General features: G+C 34.0%; 1 protein-coding gene across 3 annotated transcripts in view; it reads left to right on the top strand.

Annotated features, from left to right (window-relative positions):
* Window positions 1-16,096, top strand: part of INTS6 (integrator complex subunit 6) — a 90,765-nt gene that overhangs the window by 20,134 nt on the left and 54,535 nt on the right. For 2 of the 3 annotated variants that reach the window (XM_072783230.1, XM_072783229.1), the window contains one exon: window positions 1,676-1,765. In XM_072783230.1, coding sequence (XP_072639331.1) covers window positions 1,676-1,765 — 90 coding nt within the window. Of the gene's footprint in view, window positions 1-1,675; window positions 1,766-10,842; window positions 11,066-16,096 lie in introns of those variants that run through there. The other variant, XM_072783231.1, reaches the window with a different exon arrangement.

The following is a 16,096-nucleotide window of genomic DNA, read 5'->3' as shown; positions in this document are numbered from 1 at the left end:
CAGATGCCTGAGAAGACCTGCATAGAAATTACTGTTTATGTTGGGGGTGAGTGGTGTGATACAATATTGTGTCATGTTTTCCACATTGTGTCCGTTTACTATGAACCTTGCAGAGCAGGAGGGAAGGTAAATTCATGAGTGGTTTTTTCACCCCTGCAAGTCTTCTGTAACATTTGGATGTTACTATGCATTTGAAATCTAGAGGTTACATCCAACATATTTTAATTTGACCAGAGGACACTTTCTACATCTGGAATCGTTTCTTCTTGGACGTCAGTTTGAAAAATGTGTATGCCACTTATAAGTTGTGTACCTTGATCAAGAAGTTTTCAACTATCCAGTCTCTCCTCCCACTTGATGAAGATTAGTTGTGATCACAGTTAGTGTATGTGAAAAGTGTAAATGCATTTAACAAATAAATGGAGTATGTGCTGTAGTATGCTAGCGATAGAGACTTACACACATGTAAGGGAAGTTTATTGAACCATGGAGTATTACCTGCGTATAACCCTTCTACATCCTTGCTCTTCCAAATCTGGTCTGTGGACATTAGCATCTCCTAGACTGCCATCTCTTGAGAAATGTTAAATCTTAGTCTTCATCCCAGACCTGCTGACTTAGAACGTGCATCTTACCAAGATTTCCAAGTGATTCACATGCACATTAAAATCTGCCATATGCTGTTCTACATCATATCCAGCAAAACTTCATTCCATCCTTTCTTGAACAGTGTTTGTAGCAAAGAATTTGATACCTTTGATTTCAAACACAAGGTTTACCCTCTTGAACTCTTTGACCCTTTGGTCTTAATTTTGTCTTGAGTGTGCTTAATGAATGTGTTTACTATCTTAAGTGAGAGCCATGTATAAATAAAAGAAGCTTATGTTTATCTGATCCCATCACAAAATGTGTCCCTTAGAATTGACCATAGTACTCAGAGTAGGTAAGTTGGCCAGAGATTTGAATGGGAGTTACTGAAGCTATTTCACCCTACCTGCCTATGGAGGAGTGAAGGTTTTGTGCCACTGTCTTCCATTGCCTCTGCTACTGTTGCTTTTGTACTTTCTCTTGCCGAATACTTTTAACTATCCTTTTTAATTTTTCATATTGGACTCTCATTAAATTTTGCTAAGCTTAGAGTAGCCCTAGTGTTCCCATGGAACGGATTTTAGAGCTCTTCCATCCATATATCCAGTCGCTTGGTTAGACACTTTGATTACAGGCCTAAATTATACATTGTAATGTTCATCTACTATTTTGCCTTTCTCTCTAAGAAGTTTCCCAGAAAAATATTCTTTTAATTTTTAATATCCTGATATGCCAAATTATTAGAGTTATTAGAATTGAACTGTAGGGTCCCTATTAAAAAATTAAATAATTTTAGTTATATAAATATAAATGTTTACCACAAGAATTGAAACAATACAAAAATGTAGAAAGAAGTGAAAGGTCTACCTTTTCCTTTAACCTAATCTCCCATTCGTTTAAGGTTAACTTCTGTTTAGTATATGTTTCTCTCTGAGCTTTTTTTTCATGTACAAAAGGTATATACTATGCATAAAACTTATTAACAAGAAAAGTAAATTTATACAACATTCTAAGAATTGACTTTTTACTCAGAAAAATTAAGCTGATGTCTAGACCTTAATATGATTAATGTGTTTTTTGAATTTAGGGACGAAACCCTTTTTTCTTGGAGCCAGCAATAATTATTACTATTACTGATGGGAGCAAGCTGACTACTACCAGTGGAGTCCAGGATGAGGTAAGTTCTATTCCTATCAGAATAGATTATGTATTTGCAGGTGAAAAATTGTTATTTGTATATGTACTGTAGGATATTGAACACCTTAAATAGATTTGATTATTTAGAGTCCCCTGTCTTCTAGGACTTAACTACCTTCTCTGTTTATAGCAATGATCTTCAGATTTTCTTGACTAGGAATCCCTTCTGTGAAAAACATTTGAGCCTACCCCCAATTCCCAATTATATGTGTATTTTTGAGTTCATGTGAGGATGACTGTCATTTCATATAGTACATTATTTAGTGAAAATGAAATCTTATTTTCAGATTGAAAAAAAAATGGGCATAATGCTCTAACAATTTCTTTCCATATTTCAATGGATTGTCATTTGCACTCCACTGTGGAGACTTTCTAGACTATACAAGAGCAAAGCCAGGAGAAGGTTAAGACTAGGAAAAGTGAAGGTTTTTGGACATTTTTATTCAAGTCATTATAGTATATCTAGGTAATCTCATCTGTTCTCTGCTAGCATGCATTGTGCAGAGCTGATTGTCTGTGGTATGATAGGGTAAATACCATAGATTTATTTGAACTTTAAGCTGTTTTTACTGTAGTATTTGAACTGCTCTTGAACCTTATACAGTTGACCCTTGTACCATGTGGGGGTAAGGGTGCTAATCCCCTTGCAGTCAAAAATTTGTGTATAACTTTTGACTGGCACAAAACTTAACTACTATGAGTAGTTGTTGGTGGGAACCTTTACCAGTAGCATAAACAGTTCATTAATACATATTTTGTATGTTATATGCATTATATACTATATTCTTACAGTAAAGTAAGCTAGAGAAAAGATGTTATTAGGAAAATCATAAGCAAGAGAAAATACATTTATAGTACTGTACTCTATTGAAAAAATCTGCATATAAGTGGACCTGTACAGTTCAAACTCCTGTTGTTCAAAGATCAGCTGTATTTGTTATTCAAAATATGTTGATCTAGATAGGAGGTGGTTTAGACTAATCTTTTTACTGTTTGCATTTGCTTTAAAATCTTAATTCTTATATTTACAAAGGGTTTGATTAAGTAGGAAAAGATTAGTTTTTAAGTTCAGTAATTTTTAGAAAGACTTCCATTTGTGATGTTGTGGGGCTTGGACATGGAGTTCAGGACATGTGGGTTCTGGTCTTTGTTCACCTACTTTCTAGCAGTGAACTTTGTACTAGTTAACCGAACTTCTCCAAATCTCTTTCCTTAGCCGTGAAATAAAATGGTAATTCTTGTCTTACCTCAAAGGGTTGTTGCAAGACTGAAATGAAATAATGCGTGTCAAAGGCTATAAAGAAATGAGCACAGTATTGTTCTATTACTAAGCAGTGGAACCAGTAGAGTTGTCAATACCTGAGCTTGATTTGTTGGAAGAGGACCAGAATTGTTTTGTTTGAGCAATTGATATTAAAGAGAATTTAGGATATAGTTCATGGAGATAGAGCTGAAAAATTTAGGTAGATTAAAATTCATAATTAAATAATTTATGGTCTATACATAATTAGTAGCATCGGAAAGCTACCTAATGGGTTTTTGGGCTTTCTTGAGCTAGGTTGACATGTATAGCCAATTATGTCACTACCAGGAACAGATAGACATTAATTATATATATGAACAAGCCATAGAAATGTTGCCAAATTTAAATTTGAAACTTTGAGGTTGATTTTTCCCACTTTACTTCCTTTTGAAAAATTTGAGAGGAAGATGGAGGTATTGATAAAGTATTATTAATAGAACACATAATAATTCTTCAACTTTTATTTTATATAAATGAAATCTTTTGATGGTTTTTTTTTTATCCTTAATGATTCTGATTTGTAGTTACGATGATTGAAAAGTATTTCTGTTTTTGTTGTAAAATATTCCTACATGTGAGATTATTCATTCAGAGTGTTTTTTTGTCTTGCTGCCTTTGTAGAAATGCCCTTAGGGGTACAATATATTTTGTTTCCATATATCTGGATTTGTTTTGTTTGTAATGTTTGTTTTGTAGGACCTCTTTTAACTTTTAAATGTATTTTGAAATCTAAATGGGTATTGGAATTGTTCACCTTTCTTCCCAGATTTTTGGGAGGGATATTGGAGAAGTGGGACTGTGTACTTAAGAGTAATCTATACCTTGTAAGTAAGATTGGGAAGATTTTCTTGTGGGCAAGCATCTTAACTTTTTTAGTTTTCTTCTGTCTTCTATGATAGTTAGCCTAGTACTAAGAACAGAGCTTATATTAAAAACTACTCATTATAGATATTATTGTATTGAGTCTGGTAGTCATCAAGATGAAAATGGATTATTATTGCTTATTGGAGGTGGAAGATTTATTTATTTTAAGGCAAAGGTTTATTTTGGTAATGTAGTTGCAGTATAGGTCTGTGAGTTGTTTTGGTTTTCACGGTTAAGAATGATTTTGATCCTTTGCATATATGGTTCTTAATGTTCCAACAAAACTCTTGTGGGGCAGAGAGAATGTACCCCAGATGTGCATATAGTTGAAGCTTTCTTTTTGCTAAAATATTGGGAAATGTTGGTCTATTCTAGCCCAAATAATCAAAATATGTGATTCATTTTAAGGAGCCTTCCAATTCATAAAAAGTGTAAAGATGCTTTTTGTTTTGCTCTTATATGTATATATGTGTATGTATAGATGCGTGCTACATATGATCTATGTTGTCATAATTTTTAGGGAATAACAAATAGAATTTTGCACTTTGTCTCTTTCTTTTCACATCTCTTAACCTTTGCCTTTGGCAAAACTTGATTCCTTTTTAGATTTATTGAATAAGTATATCAGTGATTTCCACATTAGATTTGTATGTATATAATTTTTGATTGGCCATGGCTGCTATTGGTGTGTCCTGTTACTAATATGTATGGAATTGTGCATCCCCACTTGAATATCCTTTGTTCAAGAGTTATACTATCTCACATGGGGTTTTAGATCTGTTGGTACTGCTTTTCAGGAATACATGTTTCAGCTACTTTAAAATCATCCATTTGGTGCCTAAGGCAACATAGAGCTAATGCAGTCTTACTTCTTATTTTACAAATGAGAACATTGGGATCCAGGGAGGAAAGTGATTTGCTCAAGATTATAGCATTTTTTTATTGCCAAAATCTGGATTAGGATTGATGTAAATTCCAAAGATGTCCTAGCCCCTCTAGACCAATGTTTTTTCCCATTGTCTCTCATGCCTTTATATTTGATTCTGTTTTTTTGTTGTTGTTGTCTTAAAATTTATCTTCTATTTATGCAATTCCCTGTTTGTCTACTTTAGCTTTATATACAGTTGTGATGTAGGGGTTACGTTGCTGTTCACTCAGTGTTCATTGAATGACTATTAACAACCAGGGAATTCATTTCTAGTCAGTGGGGATGACAAAGATGAATAGGGTAGATTTCTGTTTTTTAAGTTCATAGTCTTAACAAGGAGATTGCCTATTAAATGCTTTTGTAAGTGATAAAATAGAGATATATACTAAGTGTATGGGAGCATTGAAGAGGGAGGGAGGAGAGGGTTAATATTACCTGTTTTGTATATGTGTCAAATCCTGTGTAATGTGAATTTTTATGGTCATTTTAATTTTGATTAAATTCAAGGACTTGTGGATGATTTAGTATTAAGATGTGGCTCCTAGCCTGTATCTGTGAAATTTATAAAGAATTCTGGTATAAAATTGTTTTGAGCCTAGAAAATAGCTCATGGAAAAACTTGGTGCAATGTCTCTTGACCTGGCTAAGTTTGTTCAGGACAGAATGACCCAATTTCTTAAAACTTACTTGTCAAAATAAGATAACAACACCATTTCCTTTATGACAGCTTAGTGTGTTAGGAGGTGGGAGAGCAATAGCTTTATATTACAGACAAAAATCTTGAGCTGTATATCATTATTTTTACCTTATTTTATGACTTTAATTATCTTTTTTGGCTTCATTTAATGAAAGCCTAGGCAATTGTCTGAGGTGTCATGAGTATGTTTCTAGTGTTGTATTTTTGGATAACCTTCTAAGACTTTTGGTGACTCCTGTGTTGGAAGATGATGTGTGTATTTTTTGCCTCTCTCTTTTTTTTTAAATGTAGCTATTTGGTAAAACTGGTTGTTTGCAATATTCTCATTTTTGAGGAGTTAGATGGGACTTTGGATTTTGATACATGAGAACGTTATATTGCTTACCCTCACAGTAGTAGTCCTTAATGTTGATAAGTGCACTATTTACTCACAGTTCATCATGTTATAGTACTGATGTATCAGATGTTTTGGTAGAATCACAAAATTGTAATTAGAATTATTGAAAAAAATATTTTTCTGGTTTTAATTCTCTGCAAAGATCTTCTCTCATACTGTTTTGCAATGGAAAACTATTCTTAACTGCAATTCCAGGAACACATGGCTAACTATATTGCTCAATAAAGTCGCCAGAAGAAATCCTGCCAGTACCTTCTTGGCGATGAATGACATTCCAGGATAGTGTAGCAGTTATTTTTCTCTTCCTTGAAAGTGCTAATAGTAGTATTATCTTTCAAATTGAGATTTCTATATGCTGAAGAATGTTTCTGCATCTCTTTATCAGTGTTATGATTGCCCTGGAGGGCTAACATTTTAGAGAAGATATTTGCAGTAAAAAATAAAATGTTGTCTTTTGACATTAAAAGTTTTGCCTTATTACGAGCTTCCCCAGCCTTTTAAGATGAATTAGGGACAACTACCTTTATACCTTCTTGGCAAATGTTCAGAAAGGGCATATGTTTGTAGGAAAAAAAAAAGCTTGAGTAATCTCAGCTATGTGTTCAAGTGGCTACAGATTAGGGTTTTTTATCTTTCAACCCATCAGTTCTCAAAAGTTGATGTAGAACTCCCATCATTTAGAACTCCCATCATTCTTTGAGATGTGGATTGGTATTAGTGATTTTTTGGATCATTCTTGGCATGTAAATGGTTTTACCTTTTATAAGGATAATCTGTAGGACCTATAATTATAGTTTGTTAAAGTCTTTGCAATCTGTAATGATCAAGACAATCCAGATTTTTTTGAGTTCTATTTCTAGTACCTCAAATAATTCAGAACCTTATCTCTCCCTCCATAGAATGTTTTTGTTTTAGTAAAGTCACTAAAAATAAGTGTCAAGAGCTGTCGAAACTACTTTTAATTATGTCAGTCAAGACTTCTAAATACATACTTAAAATAATTGTTTTTTTCCCCATACACTTAGAATTTTGGAGCAACTTTATCTTTCTTCTGTTTCAAAAAGACTTCTAAGGAACCTTGAGGAATGTCATTGTAGTAAGATAGAATGTATTGAAGAGATCTGTGTGTAAATGAATTTTTGAGTTCTCATTTACCCCTTAGCAGTTGTGCCTCTTCATATTGATGTTACTAGGGGCTCAAGCAATGTCGAGATTAACTCCTGTCTTACTAATTTGTGGTTGAAATGTTCTAAACATATGTATAACATTATTGTATATGTACTTTCCAAGAACATTTAATAAGAATCTGTTGCTTGCAGATCATTTGCATTTTCTATTTTATACTCGTTTTGGCCTTGTTCTCTCAACACCTGGATTTATTATTCCTAGTGTGCTATAGAAATGTATTCATCTGCAATTATTAGTATGTTAGAAATATGTAAATTATAATAAAGAAATTGATGCAATGTTTCAATTTAATAACCTTATACTGAATTTCAACACATTTGGAATACTCTTATTGAATATATCTTTTTTCTTTCATGTGAAAAGAAAAACTCTTTAAGGATTGCCTCTGGCCAAGCACTGCAATAGAATAATTTTTAAAAAATGGCTAGCTGACCACTCTTTAATGAAGCTGTATGGCTACAATAACTAATCTGTTATCTAGAATTCTGTGGCAAGATATATAAAAGTAGTTTTTATTCAGAGGCCAAAGCAATTTCACCCTGCCTTTATTAGCCTGTCAGAACCAATAAGCAGTCAGAGACCCTGTACATGTAAGGAAAATTTTATTTAGAGATGTTTCTATTACTCTCCTGATTGTAGCTCTTCCATAATGTAAACTACTGTGATGTTTAGAACATTAGTTTTTCAAATGGCTGCATCAAAATCACCTTGGATGTTTAATAGAAAAATCTCTATGGCTCAGTTCTAATTCTGGAAATTATAGTTTAGTTGATCTGGATAGGGACCTGGGAATCTGTATTTTTGAGAATGTCCCAGTTGATTCTGATGCACAGATTTGAACACAATAGTTTTAGAACACAATGTAACTATAAATGTGTATATTTTTAAACTATAAAATATATCTTTGAAAATGAACAGCTTTAGGAAAACACCATTTTTGACTTTGAATGCCCCCAAAATATTTTAAGATAAAACAACCTTTGGAATTGTTAAACTTGGGGATGGGTTTCCAAGGGATATGATATAGGACTTTTGTGAATATTTTTTATTGTGTTTGATACGGCTTAGAATCAATTGATTATTGGATAGCCCTGAAATACTAACTTTTGTGCCAACTGCAGTCTCTCTGTATTTACTGCTTTATGGTATGCTGAATTGAGGAGGCTGCTTAGGCCCTGAGTATGAGATGACGTAGAGGAGGAGAGTTAAGAATAGGAGAGTAATTAATTCATATTATTTGTCATGTGCTTACTATCCCTGGCTTAATGAATTTTTATCCAAAGGATGGCATAGTATTCTGTTATCCTTATTGTGCTTTTTTTTTTTTTTTTTTAATTGAGAGGGGGATCGAGAGAATGGGTGGTGGTGGAGGAGAAGGATAGAGAATCTTAAGCAGGCTCCATGCCCAGTGGGGACCCTGACATGGGGCTGGATCTCACAACCCCGAGATCATGACCTCAACCATGACCTGAGCTGCAATCAAGAGTCAGATGCTTAACTGACTGAGCCATGCAGGCGCCTCCTGGTTTGGATGTCCATAACTAGCATTATTAAAAAATACACACACACACACACCCCTATGCATATATATGTATACACACATACTTGACCCAGATGAGAGCAATTTATAAAGAATTGGTGATAGTTACACTTAATTTTTGCTTTCTAGAGAATTCCTGCTAAAATACTCTTCTATAATGAATTGTTTGGATTTTGAACTCTTAGATTATATTTTGGATTAACTCATTAATCATTTCTTTTTTGGTGGAGCATGATAACTTTGGTTGTGTACAAGAATAATGGCCCACCATACGTTTATGTTTAGTACCACTATGTTCTAGGTACGGGGAACACCAAAGGTGAAATTAAGCAGGACTCTTGCCCCTAGAAAATGTATTTGAAGATAGCCAAGTAAATAAGCATTTGTAATACACTGAGATAAATCTCATGGCTCCCTTTTGAGAGAGCAGAAACAGGGAAGGTAGGTTTTGAGCGATGAATGAGACATTGGGCTATGACGTTTCAGGAGGAGCAAATAGCGTGCAAAAGTATGAAGGCATAAAAGCAGTGTATGGGGAGACTATATATGATAGAATATGGAAAGTGTAGGCAGGGGGAGTGGTTGCTTGAAATGTAGATAGAGGCTGGAAGATAACCACGCTGAGGAGAGTAGACATCATTCTGTTAACATTTGGAGAGGAGGTATTGAGTGCTCAGACGTTAGGCGAGTCCCATGATCAGATTTGCATTAGTAAACTTATTCTGCCTGGGTGAAAGAAAATAGGTTGAAGGATGGTAAACTGGGAAGAACTCACAAACTACATGAAATAATCAGGAAAAATAAGGGGTATATGAAACTAAACCATGGCTGGACAGAAAAGCAGAAATGTGGGAGATTTGATAGGTATGCTAACTAGGCAGGTCTTTAGAAATGATGAGGTTAAAAAAAAAAAAAAAGCAGCAGCGTTTGACAGGGGTTCTGAATCAGAGTCCAGGCTTGGGCTTCAGAGGATTCTATTCTGTGAATTCCCTGAAAACTAATCTAGACATTGTCCATTTTTGCAATTATGCACATTCTTCTGGGAGACAGAGAGGTCTGTAGCTTTAATCATATTCTCAAAGAAGTGAAAAAAGAGAAAGTCTAATAGTATTTTGAAGATTCCAACTGGAGATCTATGTGGACGGTGGTAGTTTTAACTGAAATAGTGATACTGGATACATAGTAGAAAGGAATATAAAATAATTCTTTGATAAAGTATTATCTTTAGTACTTTGGTACTTTGATAAAGTACCAATTTTTAAAGGAATTATGAGCCAACTTTTAAAACAATAGCTCAAAAACTTTTTCTTGCCTTCTTAGCATTGTGTCCTAGGCAAAGTATTTTGTACTTAAAAACAGAGAAACAAGCAGAATTTTATCTCTGGATGTTGATGAGTTTTTATTTTGAAGCAGATTAAATAAATAAACATTACATCAACTTATTACTTGTCAGGTATTTAAGTTTTTAATGTTAAGGCCGTAGTGATGTGAACATTTCAAATTGCTCATTTCAAGTAAGCATGAACATTGAAATTCAAAATGCTGGGACAAGAGCATTGTGTGTTTGGGGATACCTTGTTCTAGTGTCAATTTAGTTGAGGACATAAGCCTAATTTCTTTTCTGTTCATCAGTATATAGTTTAAGAATAGTTGTAGATTGGTTTTAACCGTATTGGCAGTTTTCTACCAATTAAACCCAGTTAAAGTCAGCCTGTTAGATGTATTTTATGCATCTCTAAGTCAGATTACAATTTGAGAGCTTGAAAAAGTTGAGAACTTGATCTCCTGGTGAGGCACACTCACATAAGCCGTAGGCTGCTGGTTGTTTATAAATACCTTCATTATTCTTATTTAGCTGTATTCCATAAATAGTTTTTTTTTTAAATGTAAACTTCCATTTTCAATTATTCTCTTCAGATGTAATAAAATAGATTTAAATTTTTTTAGATTTGTGTATTGGGAATAAACTTTGTGCAGTGACTGAAACTATGATCTTTACATCAAGACAAGGCTACATTTTGATCTAGACAAGGCTGTTTTGGTTTATTTTTCCCCACAATCTGTCTTTTCAGGTTGAATTACTGATTTTTTTCCCCCTTTGTTTTGTTTGTTGTGGTTTTGATGTTTTTTTTCCTTTCAGCTAAAGGAGCAGCCCAGTGGTTTTCAAGAAGTGCCAAAGTGCACTGACTGTCTCATGATGACTGGTGCCTCAGGGAGGGTCATGATTCCTGGATACAGGATCGACCTGATCCTGGATGTCACTTCAAGCAGTCAGATCGTGGGGAAAAGCCTTGTCTAATGGCTAGCCTTCCTCAAAAGTCTGATGCTAGTCATCTCGGAAGGCCTCAGAAAAAGCCTTAAAGGTGAGCAGAGTAGAGTGTAGTTCTCTCTGGGGGCTGTGACTATTTGTTGGAGAGTATGATTCAACGTAGAGTGATAACCCTAACCTGAGAAATCCAGGTTCAACTGGTAAATTAGTTTATAATTTTGTTGATGACGATGATCAGGCCCCAACTTTAGAGTTATTAGGAACTAATAACTTGTTAACCTTAAAATCTGTAAGGGGAGGAATTTGTATTTCCTGGGCCCTCAGAACCTTAGGTTAGTATCTGTTGTTTTAAAAGGAAGCAGCCTACTTTCATAGGTAAGGAACATTTTGGTTACAAAATTGCATTATAAGTACAGATGGATTAAAAAAACTAGCTATTGAGATATTTTCTTCACTAGTTTATATATTTATCATGTATTGATTGTATATCAGGCAATTGGAGATGGACACATTTTCAAATGATTTGTCTGTTGTAATTTTTTAAAAAGCAGAACCATGTTTGAAGCAGTTTATATAGGTAGCTCATATTTTATTGCATTCAACTTGAAGAATATTGGGACTGTTGCATTAATTGAATAACATTTTTTAGCTCAATAAAAAGACTTTTGAGAGATGTTTTGAGCATTTTTTTTTTTTTTTGGAAAAAGTTTAATTGTAGGCTTCTTTCTCTGTGCTTTGAAGCACTTACGGAACCCTATTCATATAATAATCCTAGTTGCCAAATTTTCAACTAAATTCTAAAACTTGACTTAAGACTTAATAGGTTTTATTTTATTTTATTTTTTGTTGTTTTTGAGTTGTCTCTATTAGAAAAAAATATATGGGCATGCACTATCCCTTATGTTTGTCCATATTTGTGTTTAGGTATTACATGTGTATAATTATAGATATATGTGTGTGTGTATTTTATATCCACATACACACCTCCTCTATTTATATTAAAAATATCTACAAAAATAGAAATTTTAAAAGATGAGATGAAAAAACTTAGACAAAGGAAGTTCTGACAACTTTCTTCCTCACATCATGATGTATATATACCAGGAGTTCTCAAACCTAGAGAAACCAGGTAGTAAATATTATAGGCTTTTTAGCTTGCTCGGTCTGTTAGAACTACTCTGTTCCGTTGCTGTCGGCAAGAAGCAGCTGTGGACAATGTGAATGAATGTGGCTGTCATCAATAAAATTTTATTTACCAAAACAAGCCAAGGGCTGGATTTGGCTGCTGGGCTATATAGTTTGCTGACCTCTGGAGTATACCCTATTTTGTAGACCAGTGCCCTAGACCTCAAATTGTTTATACTACTTTCAGGTCATTTTCTCCATGAGGTTGAGAGTACAATTGATCTTCCTTAATGAAGTGAGCAGAAGGTGGCTCGTGGTCAGAATATATTCAGTTTAATTGAACAGATACTGAACACCAGTGATGCTCAGAAAAAAGGTTGGATACTAGGAGCATAAGTTTGGTAAGAGAGAGGTGAACGGTTATGGCCTAGTTTAAGAAGAAAAATGATCACAGCACAAGCTGCTGAGAAAGTGAGGCTGGCACTAGGAAATGCCTCAAGTTGGACTTTGGAAGATTAATTCAGGTTGGGAAGTAGATGAGTACAAAGACCTAAAAGTGATAGAAGAGACAGTGAGGGAACCATACATACCTCAGTAGTAGTGATAGTTGGCAGAGTGTTCAGGGAGATGGAGGAAATGAGCCTGGATGGATGGCATGGCCCATTGTGTATGCCCTGCCAGGGAATGTAGATGGTAATAACCATTGAAGAGATTTTAGTGTAGTTCTTGAGAAAGTGATCTGATTTGGATTTTAGAAAGATAGTAGCAACAGTGTGGAATATACAAGGAGTAGGTAATTTTGGCAACTTTTTTTTCAATCTCATAAAAGAGGATAAAATTGTGGGTTTTATACAAGATATAAAATAAACTTGGAATACTATTTAGCAAGAAAAGGAAATGGACTATTGACATGCTGTAACATGAATGAACCTCCAAAACAAAGATGCAAAAGACCACATATGTATGATTCCATTTTTATGGATCATCCATAAAGTAGATTAGTGATTGCCTGGGGTGGACTGGGGACTGACTGCAAATGGGTAAGAGGGAGCTTTCTGAGGTTTGGAAATGTTCTAAAACTGAGTGGTGTGGTTGTGTAACTCTATAAATTACTAAAAATAATTAAATTGGGCACTTTTAAAATGGATGAACTTTATGGTGGGTAATTATTTTTCAATACAGTTAAAAAAATTAGACCTCACCATTGAAATTTGTTGGAGAAAAATTTTGTAAAAAAATTATTTTCGTATCATTGATTGCCAAGTAATTTAATTGCTCTTTTCTTTGAAGAGAGTGCTCTTAAACTACTAGAGTGAAAAAAAATATATATATTTTTTTTAACTTACAGGACATGCATTGTAACTAAGTGTGTAAGGACTACCAACTAAATAAATCAGATTATTACTAAATTTTATAGAAATCGCTTAAAGTTTAATAATTTCTTAATTTGTCTTTCCTTATTCAGTATCGTATGAAGAGAACCATCCTTAAATACTTATTTGGATAATACTAAAAAACTAGAAATAGCCTAAGGGAAATGTACTTGATTTTCTTTTTTTCAAGGAACTAATTGCTAAAGAAAGAACCTGAAGTACCATGATTTTAATTTATCAATTGGTTTTCCATAATCTTAATAGTCATTGAGAATGAATGAAAAGAATATAAAGCAAGTGGAAAGTGGTTAATTACAGTAATTTATGGAGGGCTTACTACATGGTAAGGCACTGTTTCTTAGAAGCAGATTCTTACTGTGTTACTTTCTTTTATTCTTGGCTGCCAAAATAACTTACGCCGTTGAAGTTGAATGTAATCATTAAGAAGAGTAATAAACAAGCCTTAATTTTGTTACTCTTTATTGTTTCAAGGTGATTTCCCATCTCACTTAATTCCCAATTTTGTGAAAGTGAGGAAAATGAGTTTTAGTATAGCTGATTCTCATTTGAGAGGCATGGCTGGGACTAGTCTGTTGGTTTTTTCAAGTTTATTACTTCTCATGTTCTAGCGTGGGGTTTTAAAAAAAAACAAAAAGCTGTAAAATAGTCCATAAGGATAGATATCTAGACCAATGGATAAATTGAGAGTTCAGAAATAAACCCACATGTTTATGGTCATTCAGTTTTCAACAGATGAGCCAAGAATTTAATGGGGAAAGAATAATGTTTTCAACAAATGATACTGGAAAACTAAGTATCCTTATGCAGGAGGGTAAAGCTGGACTTTACTTCATACCATATACAAAAATAAATGGGTGGGCAATGTAAATGTGAGAGCTGAAACTCTTAGAAGAAAACATGCACACTAAAAACTCAGGGCTTTGGATTAGGCAGCAGTTTCTTAGACATGATGGTAGAAGCCCATCCAAAGAAAAAATAGAAAAATTTGAAATCATCAAGGTTAAAAACATTTGCAATTTAAAGGATACTATTAAGAAAAGTCTGTAACAGAATAGGAGAAAATATTTGCAAAGGGCCTAGTATCCAGAATAAAAAGAGCTGTTATAACACAAAAAGAAAAAGACAACCCAATTCAAATATAGGCAATGGATTTGAAATTATATTTCTCTAAAGACATTCAAATGACCTGTAAGCACAGGAAAATATGTTTTATCATCATGAGTCATTAGGGAAATGCAAATCAAAACCATAATGGGATACCACTTTATAACTACTATAATGGTTGTAATAAAAAAGATTGATAATAACAAATGTTGGTGAGAATGTAGAGACACTAGAACCCTCCTACATTACTGGTGGGAGTGTAAAATGATGTAGCTGCTATGGGAAGTAGTTTGGCAGTTCCTTAGGAAGTTGAACCCAGAGTTATCCGGTGAGCCCCAAATTCCACTTCTTCCTGTGTACCCTAGAGAAATGAAAATATGTCGACATAAAATGTCTTATTAGCATTAATTATCATAATTAAAAAGTGGAAACTGATGGGCAGATGAACACAATGTGGTTTTGACATATAATGGAATGTTTTATTTAGCCTTAAAAGGGAATTAGATTCTGACACATACTACAACGTGGCCTAATTTTGAAAATAAGCTAAGTGAAAGACCCAGATATAAAAGGCCAGTCACTGCATGATACCATTCATATGAAATCCTCAGAATAGGTAATTCCATGGAAACAGAAACATACAGTGGTTGCTAGGGGTGAAGGGTAGGAGTTGATGCTAATGTGAATAGGGTTTCTCTTTTGGGTGATGGAAATGCTCTGAAATTAGGTAGCAGCGATGGTTGTATAACTCTGCCTCCCTGGATCAACCATTCCAAAAAAATGAAATAAATGGAAAAACTCGTATCTTTACCCTTGCATACCCTATTTCCTTCTCTAGTGACTGTTAAATTTCCTTATTTCCTTTCCTAGCAAATTTAGAAATTATTTCTGATATCTTCTTGACTTCCCTACCTCCTTTTTTATTCTTTAATCTGTTGCAATCTAGCTTCTGATTTCTACCATTTTTAATAAGGTCACTAGTAACATAATCATCTTAACAGATTCAGTCATTCGTTTTTAATTTTTCTCTTTCGGAGGTTTTGCCAGCATTATTGAATACTTTCTTAAAAGTAGCTTCTGGGTTTACACTGTCCTGGCTTTCATTAGGCTTTCGGTTTCATTTAATCCTTAATTTTGCTTTATGACCATCCAGTTACGCTTGTTACTGGCTTGATCTTAGTTTTTTTTTTTTCATATATATTTGGCATGCTCCTTTTAGGCAATTTCATGTATTCCCAGAGCTTCATCTATCAAATACATACAGATTTCCATCTATAAAGCAGATTCCCAAGATTTGTTTTTCTAGCCATTGTCTTTAAACTTCCTTACTTTTAATTTTTGATTCCATAAGCATCAGTAGATAGACATAACCAATAAACAAAAGCTCTTTAGGGTCCTTAATAATTGTTAAGCATGAATGGCACTACAGTATAAACTGTTAGGGCACTGCTGCTCTGGGGGGGGGGTGTATGTATTTTATTGAGATATAATTGACATATAAT

Source organism: Canis lupus, chromosome 17, assembly GCF_048164855.1.
Source record: "Canis lupus baileyi chromosome 17, mCanLup2.hap1, whole genome shotgun sequence".
In the NCBI taxonomy this organism is placed as follows: Eukaryota; Metazoa; Chordata; class Mammalia; order Carnivora; family Canidae; genus Canis; species Canis lupus.
This window is presented reverse-complemented; position numbering and strand designations above follow the sequence as displayed.